The 25892-nt window shown below is 38.8% G+C and overlaps 1 protein-coding gene across 3 annotated transcripts in view; it reads right to left on the minus strand.

Annotated features, from left to right (window-relative positions):
- Window positions 1–161: 161 nt before the first annotated feature.
- The window catches only part of LOC115736923, a 51733-nt gene continuing 26002 nt past the window's right edge, over window positions 162–25892 (minus strand). Inside the window, exons 34-64 of one of the 3 annotated variants that reach the window (XM_048285025.1) lie at window positions 24339–24455; window positions 23364–23653; window positions 21754–21838; window positions 21335–21673; window positions 20580–20930; window positions 20018–20501; window positions 19239–19402; window positions 17829–17991; window positions 17439–17723; window positions 16194–16391; window positions 14393–14435; window positions 13886–14010; window positions 13241–13744; window positions 11193–11951; window positions 10990–11063; window positions 10546–10888; window positions 10327–10425; window positions 10061–10216; window positions 9277–9458; window positions 8606–9115; window positions 7704–7881; window positions 7486–7622; window positions 5942–6068; window positions 5386–5607; window positions 4953–5312; window positions 3466–3624; window positions 3089–3373; window positions 2801–3016; window positions 2625–2677; window positions 1198–1306; window positions 162–654 (exon numbers count right to left, since the gene is read on the minus strand). In XM_048285025.1, coding sequence (XP_048140982.1) covers window positions 319–654; window positions 1198–1306; window positions 2625–2677; window positions 2801–3016; window positions 3089–3373; window positions 3466–3624; window positions 4953–5312; window positions 5386–5607; window positions 5942–6068; window positions 7486–7622; window positions 7704–7881; window positions 8606–9115; window positions 9277–9458; window positions 10061–10216; window positions 10327–10425; window positions 10546–10888; window positions 10990–11063; window positions 11193–11951; window positions 13241–13744; window positions 13886–14010; window positions 14393–14435; window positions 16194–16391; window positions 17439–17723; window positions 17829–17991; window positions 19239–19402; window positions 20018–20501; window positions 20580–20930; window positions 21335–21673; window positions 21754–21838; window positions 23364–23653; window positions 24339–24455 — 7453 coding nt within the window. In that variant the 3' untranslated portion in view covers window positions 162–318. The remainder of the gene's footprint in view (window positions 655–1197; window positions 1307–2624; window positions 2678–2800; window positions 3017–3088; window positions 3374–3465; window positions 3625–4952; window positions 5313–5385; window positions 5608–5941; window positions 6069–7485; window positions 7623–7703; window positions 7882–8605; window positions 9116–9276; window positions 9459–10060; window positions 10217–10326; window positions 10426–10545; window positions 10889–10989; window positions 11064–11192; window positions 11952–13240; window positions 13745–13885; window positions 14011–14392; window positions 14436–16193; window positions 16392–17438; window positions 17724–17828; window positions 17992–19238; window positions 19403–20017; window positions 20502–20579; window positions 20931–21334; window positions 21674–21753; window positions 21839–23363; window positions 23654–24338; window positions 24456–25892) is intronic. The other 2 variants (XM_048285026.1, XM_048285024.1) reach the window with 2 other exon arrangements.

The raw sequence follows: 25892 nt of genomic DNA on the forward strand, positions 1-25892 counted from the left end.
CGATGTCAAAATTACATGTACACGATAGACGAATGTACAGGTTTATGGTACAGGTGGATGGAACTCAAGAGAAAAGGAGGCACCCTGATCATAAAATTAGGGCAGCCATATCCTGTTTGATATCATGAAGTAACAAGTGTCATGGGGCAGCCATATCCTGTTTGATATCACGAAGTAACAAGTGTCACGGGACGAACCAATGTGTGTTCTGGTCAAAAACCATATGGTCTGTGAGTTGCTGGCAATGGTCGTAACAAGACCATAAGACCTTCCAGTTTCCTCGACGACTAATGGGCCTTCCAGGAAATCTAGAGCTTGTCATGAATGCATTTGAACCGCTGGTTCGTCGTGAACCCGCATAGGCTTCCAGTCAGATTCCTCCTTGGTTTGTCTCAATGCCACAAAGTGGAGAGCGCCGCTTTTGATTTGATATATGTGACACGCCCAAGGATATGAATCTGGCTCAGTCCATATCTTTTGCTCTTCAAATTCTGTCTGCTCAGCGAGCGATTCTGCCACACAATAGACTAAGTCTGGTTGCGGTTCTGTGAAATCGGCTACGGCAACACATCCAAGAGAAACAAATCCCTCCGGTGCTCGAGGATGCCAAATCGAGACGGGGGTTGTGTAGTCATCTAAACAGTTTCTCCATACCTGGACAGTCGATCACAGTTGTATCATTATTTTTTTTCAGACACAAGAACTGAAGCAATGTGAAGAATAAGATGCTAGCGAACATGAGCAAAGCATTGAACTGTATCGGCTCGAGTGGACATGTGGATTCCACATTCATAAACCCATTGACTTTCGAGCAGGGCACACACTTCCAGAGATATCTAAAATATGAGGAAGACAAATTTCAAATACTGTTGCCCATGTGCACCTCTCTCTGCACCGAATATACAATACATTTCGTGACCAACTCCTCCCTTCTCTTGCTAAAATTTAACTTGTAAGTATTTAGATTACCCTACTTGCAACATGTAATGGTCTGAGACAGCTGTGACTCGACCAAAAGGCAGCAGTTACTCCATCAGGTAATAAAATTAGCCTCTTAGATCTTTTCTTGGTCATGTTTTTTAGATTTGAAAACACACTAATTTTCCTCTGCAAATTAATATTTGATTGGTTCCTAGGTGCCGGGAGAAAATTTCATTTCCTGTCTGCTCAAAAGAGTGTCAATTTAAGTCTCCTTACCAGGTCATAGCCTATTGGAAGGGCAAAAAGTCTGTCGCTATTACTGTAAACAGCAGCACAATTTGGAGCGTGGCTACCAACTCGAGCTATATCGCCAATAGAAACATACCTATACGAGAAAAACCACATAGGTCCAAAATCTGTTAGGATATCATAAGCGCAACAATAAAATAGATAAATGTTAATTAACTGCAGCTATATTATTGAACATCATTTGGCCAAAAGAAAAGGCTATACATAATAATGCCCATGCACATAATAAGGAATTCGAACAACTGCTTCAAATACAGTATAATGACCAAACACAGATCCCCTCTCTCCCAACAACCCACACCACCCCCCCACCCCACCCACCACCACCACCCCCCCCCTCCCTCTCCCTCCCTCTACTCTGTGAACTGCGAGCAATTTCGATCCATTCCCCCTCTCTCTGTCTCTATCTCTCCTCTCCCTCCCGCTCATCGCACTAGGATGATAGCAAAAGGAAAGAGTCATCTGCCTAATGGCTTCCAGGACCTCCTTAGCAGAAACTAACCACAGTTTATGCACTCTAAACCAATATGAAGATCCTGATTGCACATAAACGGAAAACCTCAACTCAATTGAAAAATTCGTCAAGGGCGTCAACAACTTTATAGATACACAATGAGAACATAATAACACGAGCTGCATGAAACCTGCGTGACCTCTCTAGTCCATAAACCTCTCTCCCAATCACAATCTCAAATCCTCGTTCTTTTTATCCTACAAACCATCAATAGGTACCCAACTCACCTATCAGATGATGAGAGATGATTCTGTCACTGTCAACAGTCACCACCCAACAATCATTTCTAATTCATAAGTCATCTCTAGGGAGTCTTTCACATTACTATTACAGCTGTCAGTTCTATGGATGCTAAGGGCTGGTTTGATAAAGCTGAAAACTAAACGCTGAGAAATTAAGTACTAGATTTTAATTGCTGGAAATCTCAAGTACCGTAAACAAAAATGAAAATTTGTTTGACGAAAATTGATTACCAAATACTATGACTGAACTAAGTAACCACTTAATTAACAAATTAGGCGGATCTTTTACTTATTGTACTTGTTAAATCAATGCTAATTATGATCATCAAACTTGCTTTGTTAAATTGCTGAATTTTCAAATTTCGTCACTTAATTGGGCTATCAAACTGGCCCTAAGTCGTTAATGGTTCCCCTTCTAAACCCCAAGGCACATTTAGGTTTAGCAAATTTTGTTGTTAGAGCACAAGCACAAGGAACTCTGCACCGACCAAATAATTCTTGAATCACCAGAACTGCACCATACCACAAGGACCGTGTATGCTGCTATGTCATAAAAAACTAGGTGGCAGGAATTTCCTTTATGACTGCCAAAAAATATCCAGCAGCGTATCTGATATTGCATCAAACTTAAACCTTACCCATCTGGACAAATGGGTCTCCAAATGCTACAGATTCCAGAATGGTCTGAACTCTGGAAAAAAGAAAAAATTGCACTTTCAGTAACAATCAAACTCATCAAATTCTCAAGCGATGCCTTGGTAAAAGAAAAACCAGGCGATGGAACACTGCAGACTTAAGATAATTGAAGAAGCACCTGCTTCCTGCACAGAGTGCAACGACCCTTTGTTTCCCGTTTGCTGCTCCAGATCTTTGTGAAATTGATGCTATGTGTAACAAATTTCCTATCATCTGACGCAGAGTTGGAAGAGGAGAACTCTCTCAATCTTACAATGGCCTTGCTCAGGTTACGTGTCTCTCTCCCATCAGCTTCACTCCAAGCGAAAGACACATGTCTCTGGCTTGAAGGAACCTATGAGCAGAAAACTCAGTCAAAATCACAAGCATAAGCAGTCATTAAAACAATCTTATCCCACATACAAACCTTCAGAACAAGGCATTTCATGTCAGACTGATATGCTTTCCACATTTTCCGAACAACTGAACAGATTATGACTGCTTGAGGTACAGTTCCCTCAGTTTCCACCTCAGTAGCGCATTTAATAACTCTGACAAAATTTTCGGATCTTCTAAAATTTTTAAGATGAAGAATTAAGTGGGAGGGCTGGTGACATCCTGCTTTTGCCAACTCCAGTGCCATCAGCTCCTGCCAGGGCACATCCCACATGATCTTGCAAGGTCTCTTATCCATGTTATCAAGATCTGGGCACTATACATGCACACAAAATTAATAGTATCACAATTTTTGCATATTTATATTTGATTGGTGAAGGTACACATATTTAAGATTCCTTTATAAACCTGAAGCAGCATGACCCTCTTGTTGGTCACCAAAACAATCCTTTGGTAGGGCACAACAAAATGTTCTTCATAATAATCTGACGAGGCAAATTTAGATGGTTCCTTAAAAATTTCAGTGCATCCAAAGCGCCTACTAGCTTCTGCAAGGTAGAGTATCATCTGGAAACATAAAATGAACAAATAGGTTAAACATTTTTCACCACTCCATAAAGAAGCTAACATCATGCTTTCTTCTTGCACAATAACTCATAATTAATTGTGTTAAAAAAGATACAAGGACAATGTATGCAGACATGACTACTAAATTTTAAGTATGCTGAAGTTTTAGACAGGTGGAACATCTACATAACAGAAGCCCCAAATCTTTCAGTGGACAAGAACACTTGCTAGCTTATTGATGCATGTACAACATCAACGTTTCACAACTAGCACCCAAAATGCAATGTTCAATCTTACGTGATCTTTGAGAGTATTCATTGGAAAATGCCTCCCTATAATTTTCACCCCTCAAATAATGGGACAAGTATTTCATTTCTTTTCAACTAGATCATAACTTGCTTGAGAAGTCTGATTTCAGGGACTACACTTGTGAAAAACTACTACTTTTCCGTATGTTGTTATGGATGGATGTATAAAACAGTAGGATCTAAAAACACATATTGAGCCAAAAAAAGTGCTTTGAAAAAGGATAGCAACTTGAGTGCATGCAACTTCTTTTACTGGTGGCAATGTACTGTGACCAAAGCTGGCTTTAACAGTGATAGCGTTATTGAGGATGACCAATCCACTGGAAATGTGCATGAGGTGTGACCCGAGCAACATGTTCATGCTTAAATATTAAAAACTATCCTGAGCTTATAAAGGTTTGAATCCATTTTGACTAAAACACAAACAAAGATTACATATTTTGGGGAGATTCTTGTTTAAAAGATAAAATTGTATTCTTCAATTAAAAATTAACATAAATGGAAACCAGAAATCAAGAATGAACTTATTGGCTTTACTGTTCAGGTTCTGGCCTATTCGATAAAGGTCATAAAGCTAAAACCTCTCATTGATGTTGAAAAGTTTTATGAACTTATTGGCTTTACTGTTCAGGTTCTGGCATATTCGATAAAGGTCACAATGCTAAAACCCCTCGTTGATGTTGAAAAGTTTTCTGACAAACTATCTAAATAATCATTAAACAATATCACAAGAATATTTCTGGCATCGATCTCAACTCTTCACCAATAGCATAAGCCAGACCTTATACGTAAAAGACAACATGTGGACAGATGCACATCACACAAACAGCAGCAGACTGGACCACAAGAACAGTAAATGAGAGAAAATGACAATAAGGGGAAGCATTGGGATTTGAACCTTTGACCGTGCTTTAATATCAAGCAGCCGTTTGCCTCAAAAGGTTAAGTACGTATAACCTAGTCTTCACCTTTTCCAATCAAGAAAGATGGCACGGACAAAATAAGGCATTAGTTTTGTACCTGACCAAGTGCCTCTCTCTCACAATAATCTCTCACAACGCCATCACTGCGGATAGCTCGAGGATTTCGGATTCTGTTGAGGCTAGTCTTCCTATTTAGAACTTCCAAGCATTTGGAACAGCTTGCACCTATTCCATCAACAGTCATTGAGAAAAAGTCCAATGCTCCACTGACTGGTTGAACAACAATCCCAACAAAAGCACGTCCAACCCCATGAGCAAGTCCTAGAAGACCATTCTGCTTCGCACTCTCCATAGGCTTTGTCACCACACCAGACACCCCAAAAGCAACACCTTGCGCTAGGGCTTCTGTTCCCTGAAGAATTCCATCACTCACCCCAGTGATTCTCCTTGATCGTACCTAATTCAACATACAGTGATGAGCTCAGCTTAAGAATATACCAGATATGAAATTATCTGTGAGAAGTAATTACCTGCTTTGAACGTAATTGCAGAAACTGACCATCAGTTGAAAGCTCGGCAAATCCTCTACTAAGAGAAGCCAATGTTGAACTTGCCATCCCAAGTACATCTACTGAAAACAACAAATGTAGAGGATTATGTATCAAGTCCCTCATTATACGATTTCCAATAGCAGGAAGGATAGAGCTCTTGCGCATGAATCTGTCTTTGTGCATAACTCTCCTCAGATGCAACTGAAAAAAAAAAAAAATGAAAAGAAAACAACGCGATGTTAGGATTGGTTCAGTGTCACCACAAGAATGGAGCTTTAAACCTGATCAATCTCATAATTTTAGTCTCATCAACACTTCCACCAATGAGGTGCCTACATGACCAACAATTGTCGGTACTTGATCAACATCCAACTGTCTAAAAACCAACACATGGAAGTACTAACACGCTGTGTAAAAAGCTGGATATTACATAGGCCAAAATGCTACTAAAAAAACCAACAATCTAGTATCACCACATGAGAAAGCACAGGAAATACAATAAAGAGGATCAATTCTTATTGTACATCAAGCTCACCTGTATTTTAAATGCATTTCCAACAGCAGACAGTACGGGGCTCCAGACCCCTAGAACACCATGAGGTCTCTGGGCAGGTGCAGTATCTAGTGACACCTTCAGTCTGACCTCCGAAATATCTATTAAACTGGTAGAAGAGACAGACAGCAATTATGTCTCTCATCTAACAGTCTTCATTATAAGTGAAAGAAATACTTGAATAGTAGGATCCTCTTTCTCGAGGGAAAAATTATGCATGTCAATTAGTTGAATATTATTAAAAGAAAATGCCTCATGTAGAGAAAGGAGGTCTATTGGAAGAGTAAGCAAATTGGAGAAGTTTTGAGCTTCATTATGAGGTTGCGACAGGTCTAATGGTAGTTATTTTGCTAGAAAGCTTCAGATCAACCAATAAAGGATTTGGCATGGGATTAGGGGATATGCAACTCTGCATGAAGATGCCGCCATAAAAGATACTATTCTTCATGACTGATACCACTGCAGCTAAACTGATGGAGTAAGTTTATAAGATATACAATCACATTGACAGCTCCAACTGGTATTCGCCAGAAGGGTTTAGATCAACCAATAGGATTTTTCATGGGACAGAATGTGGGACTCTGCATGAAAATACGGAGATGTACGGTGAAAAGTCCTTGCATCTCAATGATACTGAGGCCAACCATAGAGATAAATATAACAAGTCGCTGATCTGTCTACATCCCAATTCATTTGACGCATGGACTAATTGTGGCCTGTAACCGATGATGAGATTTTTATTATGAAAATGTCATACTATAATCCACGGGATGGGAAGAGGCAAGCAGAAATTTAAGGGCCGCCATTTTGAAGGAAACTCAAAAACTCGTGGTTCCAAAAGGCTTTCTTAGTTGACCATTGGTGATAGGAAACCTGAATGATGATATTTGATTGCTGAAAGTATTCTTTTCACAAACTTTTACTACAAAAGACAGAGAAACCAGTATTTACCAAGTCCTCATTATCGTAGTCTCAGATCACCAAAATATGCATTCATGTCATAAATGAGACAGCCAGGAGGCTTTGCTAACTCGTTTGAAAAATGATTCTTAAAGGGTAGATCAGCACAGAAGGAATTGAAAATCCCCTGACAGATAAATACATATGACATTTCAGGTGCATAGCTTTAAGTATTCTCTCTCAAAGTCAGTATTGGATTCTTGTGTGCCCTTCTATTTCCAATATTGCAGTCATCACAGTCATCCTTTCAAGATTGATATGGAACCAAAGAATCCACATCAACATAACAACCTAGTTCGACCACAGCAGTATCCTAACCAGGATGTCAACATTAACAAAATCTGGTATGCTATGCCCACACAAGGACCCACCAAATATCACCTCTTCATCAATGAGAAATACAAGCACCGCAGAACATGCATTTCGATGTCATGTATGATTATGCATGTTACAGGAGACCATTCTAACAATCAGAGTTAGAAAATAAGGTGGCATTCAACTGTGCATCTAGAGTTATCCTAATTCAATGAGACTTCCATATTACTAGCTACACAAGAGAAACATACTTGACTCGTATCTCAGGATCAACTTGTGTGACACTAGAAGTTTGGGGCAAACGGTCCATCTGGATGTTACGGTACAGATCCACCACAGCCCAAATAATAGGTTCATGAATATCGAGCCTCCACCACTTATCCGTCACCTATCATGTCAATTTAGACTGGCATCAGATTGATTAAGATCTGCTTCAACTGTGCTTTAAATGTAGGGCATTCAACATTACCCGTATGTATACGCATGGATAGACCACAACGCCATCAGGGTTTTCATTGCAAACCGTGACAGTTATTTTGAATACTGGATGATGCAAGTCGGTGGCCTGCTCCGGAGCTAACAACACAGGCATGAGAGTTAAAGGGAGCTGGTTGTCAATCTGCAAGTACCCCAGAATGAGCTTGAATCTGAAAGGTAAAGAAACCACAATTAGGGACCTTCTTCACCCAAAGAATAAAGATTTTTCCGATTGTTCTAATCTAGGAAGAAAGCAGAATAATACATTACAATCAAGATTCACTCATATTATCCCCCTCACAAATAAATTTGCTAATCAAGTCTTTTGAAGTTGAAGGTATGCTTCAATATTCAGAAAAGCTAATGGAAGTAAGCACCAGATGCCTTCTGGTAAAAGAAAAATCAGCATCATGTACCTTCAAATAAATTGCATTCACAACACCATACCTAAAAATGCTTCTCCCTCAAAATTCACTACTTCCAGACAGTGGTTGCAACACGTGTTATGATCATCCACAAATTCATGTCCACTTGCATGTAACAATGTGCTTAATTTCACCAAGAAAAATTAAAAAACAAAAATGAGATTGACACATGCCGATACACATTGCTCTTTAAAATTGCAACAATATAACAGACAAGGCCTCCCAAGAAGCTGCTGACTATGAGTTACACTTGTATTTTAGGAGTCTGATAAGAAATTATCTGCAATTAGTAACAAAAAAGATGGTGTATCACTGGATGGAGAATTAAAATATTTCTTGTTTACTTATCATCAGGTAGTGTAATCTTCAGGCTGAAGCACCGGTTTCAAAAAAGGAGCATGACATGCCTAAATCCTATATCTTCGAAAAAAAAAAAAAAAGGCTATCCTAAATTCAAATAGTCTCTGACCTGGTTGTTGCCCCCCCGTCATAGCTAGTTGAATAAGATATGAAGACCCTCTCCAAGTACAAGTATGACAACTCTTTTGGCCTGTGGTCTATAAGAGAAACTCCAAGAACTCCCAATTCCACTATAAGCTCCAGAGGAGTCACTTCATTCTGCACTTTTGCTGGCAACTGAGTACTCCCTTGATTTCCTGTAGATGTTACAAGCACATCTTCATCTAGATTTGATGTTTTGTCATCTATAAACCTCCCAACTTTGACATCAACCATCTCAAAAACATGGAATTTAATCTTCAGTTCCCCTTGCTCTACCAAGTGAAGGCCAGACTCCTCCAAATCGAATTTCCAAACTCCACTGCTATCTTCGTCCACTTTAGCTTCAATAAATTTCTGGCCGTATGGATCTTCCCAAGAGAAATTTGTTGTGGAGAAAGGTTCCATCTGAATCCAATAATTATCATCAAATCCAGCCTGGCGGATGCTGATTTTTTTGTTTCCTATCCTGTTCTCCATCCTATTCAAGCCAAGAATAGCTTTCATGGTCAATTACGAGACAGTGCAATCAAAAGAGAACGACTGCATTTCCCAAATGCTACATGGTTACAAACCAAAACATCTAAAGTGACTTCATATATAAGTTAGTTCATCTGAAAAAGTTCAATAGAGAAAAACTACCTGATTGGACCAAATGCCGATCCAAGGCGGAATACAACAATAAACCGTGATCCCTCCTCGTAGCCCCGTATTTCTGTTCTCAAAAACTTTCGAATGCCAGCTTGTGTCCTCAGAACCAATGAAATGGTATCTTCTTTTGTGATTTGAATTGGATATGACCACTCAGTATCTCCTAGTCGAACCTTAAACATAGCAATACCAAATTGATTACTTGCTCAAAGATTAAAATGTTTTGATGAACAAAGGGAGACTATGAATCAGTAAAAGCAAATATTATCCATACACATATGGGCACATGGACTCTTCTTAAGAGATTGCATCTCTAGGCCCCTTCATCATCACTATATCTAGTGTACCATCAGATTTTCCATTCTATTTGACCAAGTTAAAAAAAAAAATGTTTATTTATCACACGTCAATAGTTTTATATGCTCTCCATCTGCAAAGAATGTTCCTCCACGTTGACTACAATAAGTAGACTTTGCATGCATGCAGGCAGGCAGAGCTGAAAGTGCATCAAAGTAATTGAGATGCTTTCATCAGCCTCAACCTGATATGCGGAACTATTGCTCACTCTTTTCAATTCAATCTACTAGCAGCTCCAGCGGTAAGACAAGCCACATAATGACATGCAGTTAAATATAGGCGGAGTGGGAAGTGCAATCAGTACTTTGTGTCACTATGGCAAGAGAGCTGCACCGTAGGGACATTCAGAGGTCAGCACCCTCTTAAGGAAAAAATCTACCAAACCTATGCAGTGATAAGGGCTCGATCGGATACCAACCTGGAGTTTATTAGGTCCATTGTCATCACGATAAGGGAAGGAGACTCGAGAATCACACAAACGAAGAACCTTTGCTTCATCTCTGCAGCTTAACTTAAGCAGGATATCCTGACCAAGTCTGTTTGTGAAAGTAATAAATGGTCGGATGCAGATGACCTGCAAAAAAAGAACACGGAATTATTCTCATTCCTTCCGCTTGAAAGGGGATAAAAAATAAGAAGGAAAACATCTGAAATACACCAAAGAATCAAGAAAAAGATGCCTGCCTTTGTTGGAATAGACTGATAGGGGCATGGTTTTGTAGAAACAAAAAGCTTCACACACTTTCCATCAGCATCATAGGCGTTAATATCCAGTGATCCATCCTGAAGACCGAGAGAAAAATTGTTAATATTTAGTGATCCATCCTGAGGACCAAGAGAAAAAGTAATTGAGGAGATAATCTCCAAAAGCACAAAAAGGGTTTCTATGCATGTCAGATATACCACGTCCCCGAGCAAAGAAAGGTCTTTCACAGGTCCAAAGTGCGCTTCACCAGAAGAAGACACTGATAGGCCCAAGATGTTGAAATTTAAAGCAGAGGCAATAGTGTGTCCATCATAAATTTCCTCTTCAGCTATTTCCTCAACAATTTTTGCATTGCTCTTCTTAGAATGAAAAGGAAGAGCAAATTTCCTGGTAGATTTCTTCCCTCCCATGTCTATCAATCGCAATGTCAAAGGCGGACATCTGGCGATTTCAAACCAGTAAGGAGCATACACTCTAATCACTTTTGACAGCATAGGCTGTTCTCTTTCATAATTTTGATCGAGAATGATTTGCACAACCCTGCAGACAACAATATCACAATGCATGAGGCTACCTAAGAAAAGGTGGTGTCATCACAAAAGGATTACATAACAAAAAGGTCGAAATCTGCTGTCGCTGACCTGCCGCTAATATCACTTCTTAAGCTCAATGTATTTGCTGGAACTCCATGTGGATGAGAAAGAAGAATAGTTTCCTGTAAAGGCAGTGTCAGAAGCGGATGGAGTAAGAGTCCATTATATCCTGAACAAATCTTGCATACATGATCTCCACAGAAAAAGAAGAAAGATACTACATATAGGTGTAAAGGCTAAGGTGGTCTTACATGCACTGATAACCATCCTCTTGGCGGCAGCAATGAAAGGAACAATGGGTTTCTTATGTCCGCATGGTATACATTTACAGGTGCACCAGGACAAAGTGCCCGTCTTGCGCAGGCAGAGAAATGGTCACCTGCTTGCATTTCAAGAACAGTGAACTCCGCAGCAAAAGGAAGAAAATTACTTAGTGACAACGGAGCTTTGATCACAATTTTCCAATCCTGAATCGGATCCGAATGAATGTCTTTGGCAACTTCCGTTGCTTGTATGCTTACACAGAACCAAAGTTTTTGGGATCCATTGGAAGAAGTTCCATTTAGCGGGGTGCAGCACAACAGTTCATTGGATTCAGCCAGGGCCGAAACACATATTTCAGAAATTCCTTTTGGTTCACCAGAATCCTCTACTTTATTCACCACAGAACTCCAGGAATATTCATTGGAATCATGTATTCTGAAAGGCCTTAATTGCAGCACATAGTCAGACTGTAATCCTGAGAGAGGGAGAGGCACAGTGTCTCCAGGACTCAATCGTCCAAGAGAGATCTCCAGTTTCTGATGACCTGAAATTTTCTTTCTGTTTCTGACCCATTTTCTTTGCCTAGCATAATTGACAGATTTAAGAGAATCGCATGACTCTGGCCATTTCAAACTTTCAACATCTGGGGCATAAACCCAACCATCAGCAGTAGTTACTGATGTCTTGTCCAAATGCCAATTGTCGATCCAACTCCAACCTGGTGGTGACTCAGAGATTGATTTCTCCTGCAGTAACTTATAGACAATCATAAATGGGGACAAGACGAGATGGAGACCAAGGATGAAATTGTAAAACCTTAGTCAGAAGTAGAATAAATTATGTGAACAGCAGTGGAACATGTGAAAAATGATTGTTCGAAAGCATCTTGATTTAACGGCCAAAAGATAGGAGGTTTTGTGTCCCGCGATAGAGTAAGTTTTTATTTGGTGTAACCTATGTCCATAAATTTTATGGTTCAGAATTTATCGTGAACATTATCAATTTATCAGATACCAGTAGAAGTACGGTGCAATACACTATTGAAAATACTTTCATTCGAAATTGTGTTTTTAAACCCATACAAATTAAGTAAAACACTAGCAGATGCACTTCTATATGTTTCTTACAATGGACAAATATTTTTCAATTGGAGTATGGGTTAAAGAATTAAGTAAAATTTTTCAATGGGTCGATTAACTTTAATTAATAATTTCATATCCAAGTACACCTAAATTAATAAGCTACATAAATTAATGTGGAAGTACATCAATGTTGTCGCTAGTAGGTAATTAATGCCTTTCTTTTTATTTTTGGTCTAGTTAATTTTAAAAATTAGCGACAATGGAGCGTTGTGTCGATGTGGCTCGACCAAACCAAAGCTCCATTCTATCAATTTGCCTCTTTGCATATTAGATTCTGCGATATGGCTATAAAGAGACTAAGTAATCAATGTTCCTCGTAATGATTTGTTTCTTATAGAAATTAAACTTATTTTAAGCACTAAATAAATTATGACTACTGTAACATAGTTCATCAACACCACACTAGAAATTACCAGGGAATACTCCAGAATAATAATTGATATTTTTTTTTCACTGCTTTCTCTCTTCACCCTTAATTTATCAACCATTCCCTTTTCTCTTACTCAAGTTGCAATCTCAACTCCCTCCCCTTCTGAGATTCTTTTTAAACTGCCACAATAACTATTCAAACTGTTCAACCCACACTAGGATCAGCTATAAATAAATGATGGAGCATTGTCATTACATTCTCCTGCCTACTTTGGTGACCAACTGTTGAAGTTCTTGTTATAGAATACAGAAGATAAAATTAAGCCAAAATTGATAACAGACTGGATTTATTAGAGAGATGTTACTTAACATTGAATTGGATGGACATGTAATAACTAATGGCATACCTGGGAAAAAGAAAAGGCTATTGAAATGCTGTGATTAATATGAGGTGATGAAAACTAGCATCTAAGGTAAAATAACAATTAGCTGAGGCACTGAAGAGATGATTTACTATAACTCACATTCCAGGGGCTTCCATCTAGCTCCTGTTTCTTAGGTTGAAACGAGCAGCTAACCCAGCCAGAGCTTGGTTTGTACTCCTCTGTTTGAAAGAACTCGTCCTTTTCAGTTTTATCATCTTCAAATTGCTGCTCTTCAATCCTACTAGCATCATGAAGTGTTCTATCCTCTGAAGCTTTGGACTTGAGGCATAAATCAAGTGTGATATCTGTACTGTTCTGTACAGTGACAAGTGACCTTATATCTACATATCTGTCACCATCCTTAACAATTACTTCACTTGCAATTACATCACTGCCTAAACGCCAACAAGCAGCAGGTGCTGCATAATTTAGCCTGACAGTAGTCCATGGACCTTCCCTTGAAGGACTGATTTGGATAAATCCAGATCTTTCGCCAGACATACAGGAATTCTCCTGATTCTCCACCTCATATTCAGGTGACAAGAGTATGCCACACCTTATTCTTCCACACAGTTTCTGACCTTCTGTTTCTTCAACAGTGTTCTGCATTGAGAATTCAGAATAACTCAATTTAGAAGTTCCTACCCTACACTACCCGTGTCACTGTCCACTTAATTACATGTAGAAACTTAAATGGTAGAGAACTGGAACAAATCCTATCAAAGCATGTGAAGAGAAAATTACCATCGATTGTGCAGAGAACAGATCCATCCAGGATAATTTATTGAAATAAGCTGATGTGCTTAAGCTGTCAGGGATATTTTCTGCCACCTGCTTTAAAGGAAATGAAGAGAATCCAACAGGATTACCTGTGAAAGAAGAAAGAAGTTACAGACGATTCTCTCACACATGCTAAACCTTCAAAAGCCTACAAGGTTACAATAATAGTCCAGACAACACCACAAACTTACTGAAATTCAGTGTACTTCTAAAAAGCTACAAAGTTGTGCTAGTTTAGATTGTTGTATATATGAGAAGTACTATCTATTAAATCAAATCTCCACTTTTAATACAAAACATCTGTTTTGTAAAGCTAAATTTTGATGTTACGAGGTCGGCAGAAACATGGTCATCTGTTATACAGAGACAGACAGTATGCACGAGGTGACAAACACAATAAGCAACTTACAAATCCCAAGATTCTATCTCTCTTCCCAATTATTTGAAAGTTTATAAGAATCAGAATAGTACCGTTTCCTGTGTCAATGACAATTAGTTCCACCTTGTAGTGGTCCTGCACCAAAATGAAAGTATGAGTTGGCATCAAAATAATCATATGGAGTCTTGAAGCCAAATATCAAGAAAAAGGAATGACATCCCTCAAGTCTATGACAAAACACATTATAATGAAGTTATGGTTTAGATGCTGAAGTAGACTACGGTAGAAATTTAGCAAGACAATCTAATGGTCTAATGATGCCAAATAAGTTGGGAAAGGTAGAAATATAGGCTCAATCCTAACACTCCAATTCGACGAATAATAATGAACATATGTTTTGATGGCAAAAGCACTCAGTTGAAAAGGCAAGCTGAGGAGAGGGAATGTTATCTATGTCTGCTTCACCTCTCCAATTCTGTTTAACATTTCTTACTAGACCATCTACTGGTTATTATTAACATGCCCGAACACCTGCACTAATTTTCCCTGGGTCTTATCCTCGGCCAGGTTTCCTTATAATGAACCCTCAACTATAGTCATCCAAAACAAAAATGTGCCTCCTTTATTGAACCATGCCATCTGCATCATAGCACAAATCTGACATCCTTCATGTTAAATGCACCCCCATTACCAAAGTCGTCCTTTTATGGTGCGTCTTAATCTAAAACAGATACTTCACTTGCAGACCTCAGCATAATTAACAATACATTCCCACCATTGACCTAATCAAAATAACAATCCAATATCCTACATTGAAGCTCACATCTGCTCCTACCTATTCTGTTCAAGACAATGACGTCATCTGCAGAACACATAAGATAAAGATCTAGCTTTCCTAATACTAAAGCAGATGGAGAGGTCTCAAAGCTACATTCAGGCAGACTACAGCTAAGAAGTTCTTCATCTTTGTTGAAATGGAAAGTTTTCCCAGAGCTGCTAGAAATATAAGATCAAGCCTCTGCTAAAGGAAAACCTGAAATCATTCCAAAGCTGAACCTTACACACAATAGTTCCAAGGATCTCTTTAAAGAAGGTAATCAACTTTACTGTTGCCTACTCCAGTTCCCTTGCGAAACTCCCAAACTAGTTTGGCAAATCACAGCAAAAATTCATAGTGCTATATCTCTAGATGAGGAGTCAACATTTCACAAAGTCTCCATAATCTTTGCATCAAGTCCTCAAAAAAATAACTGGTAGCATCATCTGATCTATGTGCGTAACATCAAAATCCTCAAAATTGATCTTTTAGAGCTCAACTTAAACTTATCATATAAGGGACCATGTCAAGTCCTCCACATCAGATCCCTTAAACAGGACTGCACTCATTGCAAAAAAAATATGGATCCTTTAAGGGGAGATACAGACTAAGAAAGTAATATCATAGGAATACAAATCCTCTAGACAAGACACTGCCCATAACTAAAGTACAGTACAAGAATCTAAATCTATTATACTGATTCAATAAGACTCAAAGGAATTGGTGAGGCATCACAGGAGCAGAAGCCACAGTGGAAGCAGACTAATACAGTTAACTCAAGATGGTAACTAAAATAAACAGCACAAGTGACCAGTGTGACACCACTGACAATACTGCAGAGAAGATCAGGCCATATATCCAGTGTTTAGGCAAATAAAAGAGAAGCTTCCAAATTTTCTCCTGATTTAGCTATATATGTCCACTGCTCAAGCAAATACATTTATCATGACAGAAATTCCTGGCCATGCAATATGAGATTGACTTTCTTGAGGAGCTCATTCTCTTATAAGTAAAAGAAATAGGAATTATGGACATCAACCTAGCGAAAGCATTACAAAAAGAAATGTTATACATACAGCGGAATCGACTTTGAAAAAGAACATTTCACCCCAATTGACCAGCTCCTGCTCGGAAGACGAGGAGTGTTCTGAATGAATTCCGCGTGTGCGTGCAGTTTGCTGCTTGAGCAACGATTCACTAGAGATGCTTTGGTCTTGTATAAGGCGAATTGTCACTGCATACTGTTTGGAAGTTGATCCTTCTACTCTTAAAATCTGCAGAACAGCAACAGAATCAGAAAACACCTATGGAATAACCGTCAAAACCTTGAAACAAAAGAAATAAGAGAAAAGTTATAAACACTCCTCGTGTTAAAGCCACGGAGCAACGAACGGCAAAAACTTTCTACACAGATAAATTCGCTCCAGGTAAGCCAAGGATTACACTCATCGACTAGCTAAAAAGACCGTGCATTTACAGGAATCTGCACATTAGATACACCCTCTTTTGCAAAACTACAAAATAAATTTTACAAAAAACAGAGCCTTTGTTAAATAAAATAAATGTAGAATACAACAGTAAACATCCGCTACACACCACAAGATCAAATTTATATCAGAATACCATATGGAAAACCATATCTTGTAAGCACAGAGAAGATTTCGTAGCTTTTCATTCATTCAGAGAAGATTCATACAAAATTTCATATTTAATCGCAGCGCACCTCAATATTGTGTTTTCTAGATAATGTAGGCACTGCTCATGTTTTCTAGACTTCCAGACTCAACTCTAATCAGATACAATTACCAGGTAGGTCTTTCCACAAAGGTGTCTCAGCAAGGACCAAGGAACACTTTTATGTTATGACCAAATACTGCTGACAATTACACCACAGAATGAAAGAGCACATTTAGAGTACAAAGTATGTTACAAGCAATGCAAAGGAAGAATATTCTAAAAATTAAATGTCTCCAAAAGCCAAAAGGCAATACGAAAAGCAGCAATGCTACAACTGAGGCACTCTATTTGTCTTTTCCACATGTCAAAGAAATAGCCATGCAAGTACCAAGGTTTCACAGATCAAACTAGTACACATTTGCCTCCTATGGAAGGCAAAACTTTTCCTTGACCACAGTGTGATCATTAATAACTATATACTCCATATCATTAATTCCTTCCTGATGGGTGCAAGCTCCCCTTGTGGATTGATAAACATAATATCTGGTCAATCAGTCAAATTTTCTTTCTCATTCATGGGGCATATACTTATTTTAAACTTGAGGTTAGCAACCCACACCACAAAGATGGTAGAAGACATTAACCTGCGCATCTGCCACCAGTACAGTCACCATGGCTCTGACTTTTCCTCCAAGTTTTCCCTTCATATGAGAATCTAACATATTCTTCAATACAGGAACTTTGAGTGGCTTCATAACCCCAGATGGCATCCTAATAATATTGTGAAGTCCCCTGATTTCTGTAGCGCGAATAAAAATATCCTCGCCAAGTTTATTCCGTGGGATGATGAAGAAATCTCTCTTGTGATGAACACCTATAATGGATCCTCCCCCAAAAGTTGAAGAACCTGCTTCTTCTTTCTGCTGCTTCTTCCACGAAAAAGAAAACAGAGAATCTGGTCAGAAGGTTCGTCAGAGGAGCAAACATTAAATATGTGAAAAAGAAGAAAGAAGATATATTATGAAGGGGAATACTATTTCTTGACTGGATTTATGAACATGGCTCAGATTGCTCCAGCTTGCATAAGCTTGAATGATCATATTGGCATTGGATACAGAGACATTTAGATTCAAATCTCTTCTAGAAGTAATACGCAATTGAGAAGCTGCACCAGGGGCATTCAGATCGTATTGATATCTACAGCAGACCATAAAGCAGCATTAGTTCAAAGGAAAATAGTGAAGATCATATTGCTATTGAGTGTGAGAATGTTTCAATAACAGCAATAAGGAGGCAAAGAGGACCAAGAACTGTTGAACAAAAACTGAACTATTTTTCCCCCAAAGGGGAAAAGAAGACAACTTAATTAACACGTTCTTTGGGTGTCAGGACACAAAATGAAGAATTGCAGTGCCATAAGATGTTCAATAATTGGGAAAGAGGACCAATTTAGATCAAGTCCTCATCCCTCTCCTTATCTCCAGTAGCAGAGACAATTACTTCTTATGATGTCGCAGGTCAGGAGACAATTACCCCTCCTTTTTCACATCATTTATTTTAAAGGTTGCTCAGGTATCACAATACTACAGTTCTTTGTACTGAGCTTGCTAAAAAATCTGCTTGTTTGATTCTTATTCTCCAAATGTATGACTCATGTTCACAGCCAAAAACAAGATGAGAATTAAGACCATATAGACAATGTACTTGGGCCATCCTCCTGATCATGCGAAAAAATCAACATTTTTCATGAGAAAAAATCAGCATTCTATCATAGTTTCTACACACAACTGAATGGGACCATACATGATCAGTCTAATTTAGCTATTGCCATTGATTGACACCCGTGTTTTTAATAACAGATGGGCAGCCATACGGATGGACGACCATACGTGGTTGACCAGTTCAACCGATTCAACCAGTTAAACTGATCAGTTCAAATAGGATCCGTTAAGATAATTAATTAAAACTTATATGTGTGAGCGTACATATTATGCGATACATTAATGAAAGAGATCTTCGGCTCAACTGGCAAAGGTGCATAATTTCCTCTTCAAAGAACATGGGTTCAACTCTTGTGAATTCTACAGCTATATCCTTTTCAGAAAAGTAATGGAGTTTTAAATGACTTATTTGCCATCCAATAAGCAGATGTGGGTGCTCGGCAAAGTTGGTGAGCGCCTGAATTTCATCTGTGGGTGCAGGTGTTCAAATCACTGTCTCAGCAACCCTTCTCCTTTACAAAGTCTATGTAAAATTTGCCGATACGATCGGGTGTACCAAAATAGTTTTGACTGTTGGCCAGTTATGACTGGTTCTGACCTCAAACTAAGGTTGGTTTTGAACCTCACAGGAGGCCAGGCCGGTCTTGGTCGGACAGGTTGCACTTCTCGTCCCGACTGGTATTAAAACAGTGTCGTGATTACATGCAGTACAACATGGCTAACCTTAGGAACCCGTCAACAGGCTCAACCAGTGGCTCCCACGCTTCATATTTATCATTGTATGATCTAACATTCAAGGAGAAGCTGGCAGTGGAATTTATACACTTTTCTCTTCCATGTAGACTGAATCCTAATCCACTTAAAGATACGTTAAACAGGGGAACCATCTGCAAAAGTTCAGTAATACAGTAATTAGCAAACTGGGACCATATGGAAAATATAGCTTAATCTAAAATGCACATACAAGTAGGGACAAATACAAGCAGGGACAACAATGTTTCAAGCAGCAATGTCATTTTAGAGGCACACACAGACAAAGCAAAGGGGTTCTTCAGACAGAGAGAGGGAGGAAGGAGGCTGGGGAATGAGGAAGAGCCCGGGGGAAAAGCAGGCTTTTTAGTTGTCTGCAAGAAATGACATCAGTTCCTCTTCCCTCCCATCTTTTGAAGCTTGAATGGGTTGTCAATATCACCTTAAGAACAAGTCTCAAAATAAGGCTACTAGGCTGCCCTTCCAACTTGAAAATATTGGCATGCACGTCTTTCAAATTTCCCTTAGATATATCTAATGATCTAACTAATTTTAGGAATCGAGGCTCCTTGAACTTCAAGCCAAGGAGCTCCTGTGATTGACGCTTTGCAAGAGCCCCAACTCTGTAAGTATCGGCCCTTGCTATAGAAAATTCCCGTATCTAGAGAATGATCGTGACTTATATGGCAGTGCTTCCATTGCAATTTGGTTAGCTGAGCAGTCTTGAAGATACTTGGCATAAGAGATCTCACCAGCCCACCATAATCATCAAAGAGTGCTGCAGAGAAAGTTTTGATTTCCGCATCAATGACAGTATCATCTAAACCGTTCGTCAAATCCGCCAGCTTCAAGGCAAATCTTTGTGGAGGCTTCTTGAAACCACTACGTACAATAAAGGTTCCCAATTCATTACCAATTGCCCAAATGCTGAACGGTTCTGTCTTAATTTTGGTACCAGATGTATCCCACAAACTTTCTTCTGAAAATTGATCTCCACTGACCATATCACTGCGAATGCATCTCAAAGCACTGAAATCATGTTGCTTTGGTATGCTCTTGGAGGCAACACAGCCTAAGGAAACATAGCCCGGAGGAGCTTGAGGCATCCAAAAGGAGATACCCTCCACACCTTTTTGTTTCTTGATCTGACCCACCAGTTGGAAATCTAAAGGGGCTATGAAAAGCTCTTCACCTCCAGTATCATGGACAACAGTGCAGGTGCTTGGAGGCTCATATCTGTTGCAAATTATGAACAGCAACATTATCATTAAAAGAACTTGAAGTCATAAAAATGAACAACGAGGTGCGCCGTACCCTTGCACAGCAATGTCTCCGAAGTAAACCATTCCCTGTGGAACAACCGGACGCCATAGTGATAGTCTCCTTCCTGAATTTGAGCCACGATTCCACCATACCCACACAAAATCGGAAATTTCCTCAAATCGGCGGCAAGAGCTTGCACCTATTGATCTTTGTGGCTGTGGAGTATCCCTATGGCTAGAAGAAGCTTGGGTATTAGGACTTTCATAGGCCTTGGGTGAATCAAGAATGGGAAACATTAAATGACGCAATTCATATGCTACATTCAAGAGGCCAGTAGTAGGATCTGCCGGCAAGAAGGTACCAGCTGCGTTTTCCACACGCCAGAATGCTAAAGTAGAGCATCTGCAATCAGTATATGAAGTAGACTTCAGATCAAGATCAATGATTGATTCTCCAGGTAGTAGAAATCAAATATGATTTGTAAATATTCTAGGATCTTAAGAGAGGGACAGAGAAAATACCCAAAGGCTATATCTGTTACTTAATAACTTAATTGATAGAGTACAAGAGAGAAACTATTTGTAGAGCGAGAGAGACACCCAAAACTTACTTAAGACTCACCTACTTACTAATCACACCGAGTATACTTCAACATGATTACAAAGTGAATCCTTAACACAGGAAAGTGCAGTATCAAATAAACAGACCTACCTCTAATTCTTAGCAGCAGGAATTGACTTTAGCAAAATGAGGAATAGTAGATCTACATGCTAGCAGTGATAAGCTGAATGAGTATATCCACTTACAGATTGTCAGATCCTATAGTAATGCAATCCCTCAATGGACAAGGAGTGAGTAAAGAAGCCAGGATGCAAGAGACAGAAGATAGTGGGGGCCGTTTGCTTCCTTGTGAAACCACACAGCCAAGGGCAACATAACCTTTAGGCGCTTCAGGAAACCAGACACAACAGCTTGTGTCTCCCTCGTCAAGAATACTCCTCAGTGACCCCTCATTACCGTTTGACCGTTGTTCAGAACTGACTCCAGCACTCAAAGTTGGCCAAACAAGTCTAAAAGAGAGAGGATTTTTAACTCGTGCAAAGTTGGTATTAATAGCTATAACTCCTTTGGTAGGTGGTTTTTCCCTGTCAAGTGAGGTGTAATGAGACCCATATTTGAGATAGAGGAAAAACTTCTCAGAAGATGGAGACGCATTCTCACTTACGTTGGGGTCAGATAGTCCCCAAGAACAGCAAAACCAGGTGGTGCACGAGGCCTCCAGAAAGCGTACACTTGGCTGTTCTGAGGATCTGCAAAGTGAAGAAAATTAGGCTACAATTATTGGCTGTTGGCCAAGAATTGTGTAGTCAAGGATGTGGAAGCTCATATTCAGATGCAAGAATGACGTCTCTTTCTTTATCAACCAAAGAACAGAGACTATAAGATAGGAGTTGAGATTCGTTCTATCTACTTTACTATTCATTTGTGCCAAAATAAGAAGTCCTGCACTACAATACACCAAGGGTGCCAATTGCTCAATTAACTACATCATCAGGATAAATTACATTGTCCCTTTACTTAAGGCTACCTTCCAATATAGCAAATTTCCATGGAAATTACATAGCCGACGTTGACTTTCCAGCTTTAGGTAGGCAGAATTCAGCTATCTATTCTAGCCACCCACTTATCCTCTGAGCACAGTGGACTATGTTGTCATCACATCAAGCAGGCAGAAACTTTTCATGACGTAGTTGAAGGAAGAACAAAACTGACAAACCAATAGAAGAGTTTGTCACCGAGGTTTCATGGCTTCCATTTAGCTGTTTTCTCTGAAATCCAGCAAACTCTAACTTGATGGTTGGCATACAATGAAATTTATCTAGCTATTACTTAAAGCCTGTCAAACCACCTATTGCTAGATCAATAGAGATTCAGGATAAAGAGAAGGATCGCCCAAACTGTTAATGTGCAAGAAGCTATGTCTAAGGCATCTAGAGATACTTTAAACATCCACCCAAACTGTTAATGTGCAAGAAGCTATGTCTAAGGCATCCAGAGATACTTTAAACATCCTTCCATAAAAAAATACCAGAGGAAATTCCACAAAACTCCCATTAACTTTGGAGATAGTACAAGTTTGCTCCTAAACTTTCAACAGTTACACATTTTTCCCCTGAACTTTCACTTCTCACCTCATTTTTCTACTAAAAATCTGTCTTTTACCCTTGATTTCTGGAAAAGAAGATAAAAAATTAAAGTAGAAAAATTGACCACAATATTATATCACAAAAAATAAACATCATTAATCATATTAAAAATATACATTTTTAACAAATTGATGAAAAATACTAATAAGATATTTAAGGAAAGAACAAATTAAGTGAAAAGGAAAGTTGCCTCAATAACAAAATAGCCAAATAAAAAAAATTTGATGCTCATTATGTAACTTTAACAATTTATACCTTTTAATATGATCATTTGTATTTATTTTTTCTGACATTAATATTTCAATTGGTATATTTTTCTCCATTTCCTGTATCTTTATATTTGTTACAGAATTAAAGGGTAAAAAATTGAGATGAAAACACACACTTAATTCTTAAAAGTCAAATGCATTACCCATGCCAATGAAAAATATAATGGAGGGTTAACGCTGTTGCAAATCGAAATTTTAAGGAGGTAATGTGTAACAATTGAAAGTTTAGGAGCAAACGTGTACCACCCCAAAGTTCAGGGGGTTTTGTACAATTTCTCCAAAACCTTATTAGAAATTTTGCAAAGCAGCCTTAGTATTCAGATATAAAAGAATGACAGTTTTAAATATAAATGACATACTTCTTACAGTCCCCACTTTGTCAAACTGAGAGCAGACAACAGTTATTTTCTTCGATGTCATTCTCAGAAAGGCCAATATGTCGTCTTCAACAGCTAAGAAGAGCTTCAAGATACTGAAGGAAAAATTCATAAATACATCGGAAACAGATAATTGAATGTTAGTCTTCCCAGAAGCATTTGAGTAATTCAAAGTGGTATCAAACGGCTCCAATATTCTGATCCCGTTGCTCTCCATAGTTAAACCTAATGCATTTGCACTCATTTCAATGGTGTCATTCTTCATAACAAGCCTGCAATAAATATCACATTAATTGCACATAAGAACACTTACAGTCGCAATAGTGCTCAGCAATCAATAGAGGAACATGAATTATGCAAACATATATTCTTCACCAATTCAGGGAAACATGATATTTATAGATCACAACTTTTGCTTCCGAAGTGTTGAACCAAAGACGGAATCAAGATGAAAAACGTCTGGCTATTTTCCCAGTCTCAAATGGGTATGAAAAAATGGCAAATTCTGAAGTCCAAGCATGCTTAAGCTTTCCAAGCACTAGATATTCAGAGGATTTGGAGAACATGAATTATTTATAGAGGGTGAAAAAGAGATTTTCTTAAATTTAATTTATCTGTGGATGCATCCGATCGATATATAATAAAAGAATAGAGTGAGAAACAGATCCTTCAAACATTACTGAGTAGTTACAGACTCGAATGGATTTTGTCTAGCAAAATACTAGTGCACTAGGCACATCCTAATTGCATTTGACAACTAGAAGCCTGGAGTTTTCTGAATCATAAACTTCAAAAAAAAAAAAAAAAACAGAATAATGTTAAACAACACAACACATAAATTCCAACCAATCAGCACAATCAAGAACAAGTGAAGAAAGAGCACATCATGAATTCAGTCATAGTAAAAACAATCAAAAACAATGCCAAATCATGAAAACTCTACACAAGAGTACTGACCTGCACAATACATCCAATTGGGCATGCAGAAGCTTGTTAGACAATATCAGTGATCGTGACTCGGCCACTTCCTTCGAAGCACTGTAGAAGGTAAGCTCTGGACCAATAGCCTGCAACAAGTACAGCTGTCAGATCAAATAAGACTTTACAGAAAACGGTACACGGTGAAAGATGACCAAGCAACTGGATCAGCTTACGCATCAGAATACAAGTGAGCTAGAATTACAGAGAGTGAATTAGTTCAATGGATTTTGTGAGCGTATGGATTGATTGGGCTAGGATATCACTAGTTTTTTCTTTCAGACCTTAGCAATGCACAGTTGATTCTCTCCTAAGTAAACTGCAGACCTGTTTGGTATTTCAGACCCAAGGATACATGTGCCCATTCCTAAAGGCAAAATCTGAAGTGCCATTCTGGCCTTCTTGTCAATTTACAGATGGCCTTCCATTGAGCCACAAAGTTCAATGAATTCATCCAAAGCGAATCAATATCAATGCAATGGGTGATGGGAGAGAATCTCCGTCATGAAAATGCCCAGGTAGATTAACTTATATTGCTCCAGATGCACTGATGCAGGACAACGAATCTTACAACAAAGAACAATCTTTAGACTACACACCCCAACCTTCTTATCCCACCTAGGGTTCCTTAAGCATCATACGTAAGAGAAGAACTGCATCACACAATCCCAAAGCAAAAACTTGCAAAATTCAACTAATCACCGACTCCATTCAAAAGAAAGACATACAACCACATGTATAGACTCTCTTAAGCTGCAATCCTAGTTGCAACAGAAAACCTACAGACAAAAATCGTGATTGAAACAGGAAACATGATATCCTGCTTAAATTAAAATGGAAACTGAGAATATTCCTAATAAAAATCAAGTCCTGAAGGATATACAAGAAGAACCCTAATCCCTTTGGGCTCTTATTTGATTTTTGAAGTCCACCTTCACCAATACTCGGTAGAAACGCCAATATTTGTTTCGTTGACCTCCATCATTCTCCCCCGGTTGGAGACAACTTGTCCTTGATTTTTGAAGTGCTGAACAATTGAATTTTTTCAGCTTCATCCACATTGTGATAAGTTGTGTCCCTCCAGCCGAAAGAAGTCCATTTAGGGCATGTTATGAGAAAACTCTTGATCAAACTAATATTGATCATCAAAGTTGCCTGGTATCACGAAATCCACAGCCTCATGCTTATGTGATCTTTACGGCCATCTTGAACTTCTTGTTTTGTCCAACATACACTTAACTGGACATAGACAAGCAACATGGCCTAGTTCTCCACACCAAAAGCACACATGATTTGACCTGACTTCTATCCTCGATTCATCATCGGCATTCTCAACCTTGTCCTTGCAATCATCTCATGTGATTCAAGTTTTTCATATTTGGAAGTTCCCAAAACCACAACATCAAGCATTTGACCCGAAAGGAGCCAAGCTTTCTTAGAATGGAAAGTTTTTCCATTAGAATGAACTTATGGTCCTCATCTTCGTTCTAATCTTTCCCAAGTACTACTAGCATCTAAGTGAACACTATTGTA

The sequence above is a fragment of the Rhodamnia argentea genome, chromosome 9 (assembly GCF_020921035.1).
Source record: "Rhodamnia argentea isolate NSW1041297 chromosome 9, ASM2092103v1, whole genome shotgun sequence".
Classification (NCBI taxonomy): domain Eukaryota; kingdom Viridiplantae; phylum Streptophyta; class Magnoliopsida; order Myrtales; family Myrtaceae; genus Rhodamnia; species Rhodamnia argentea.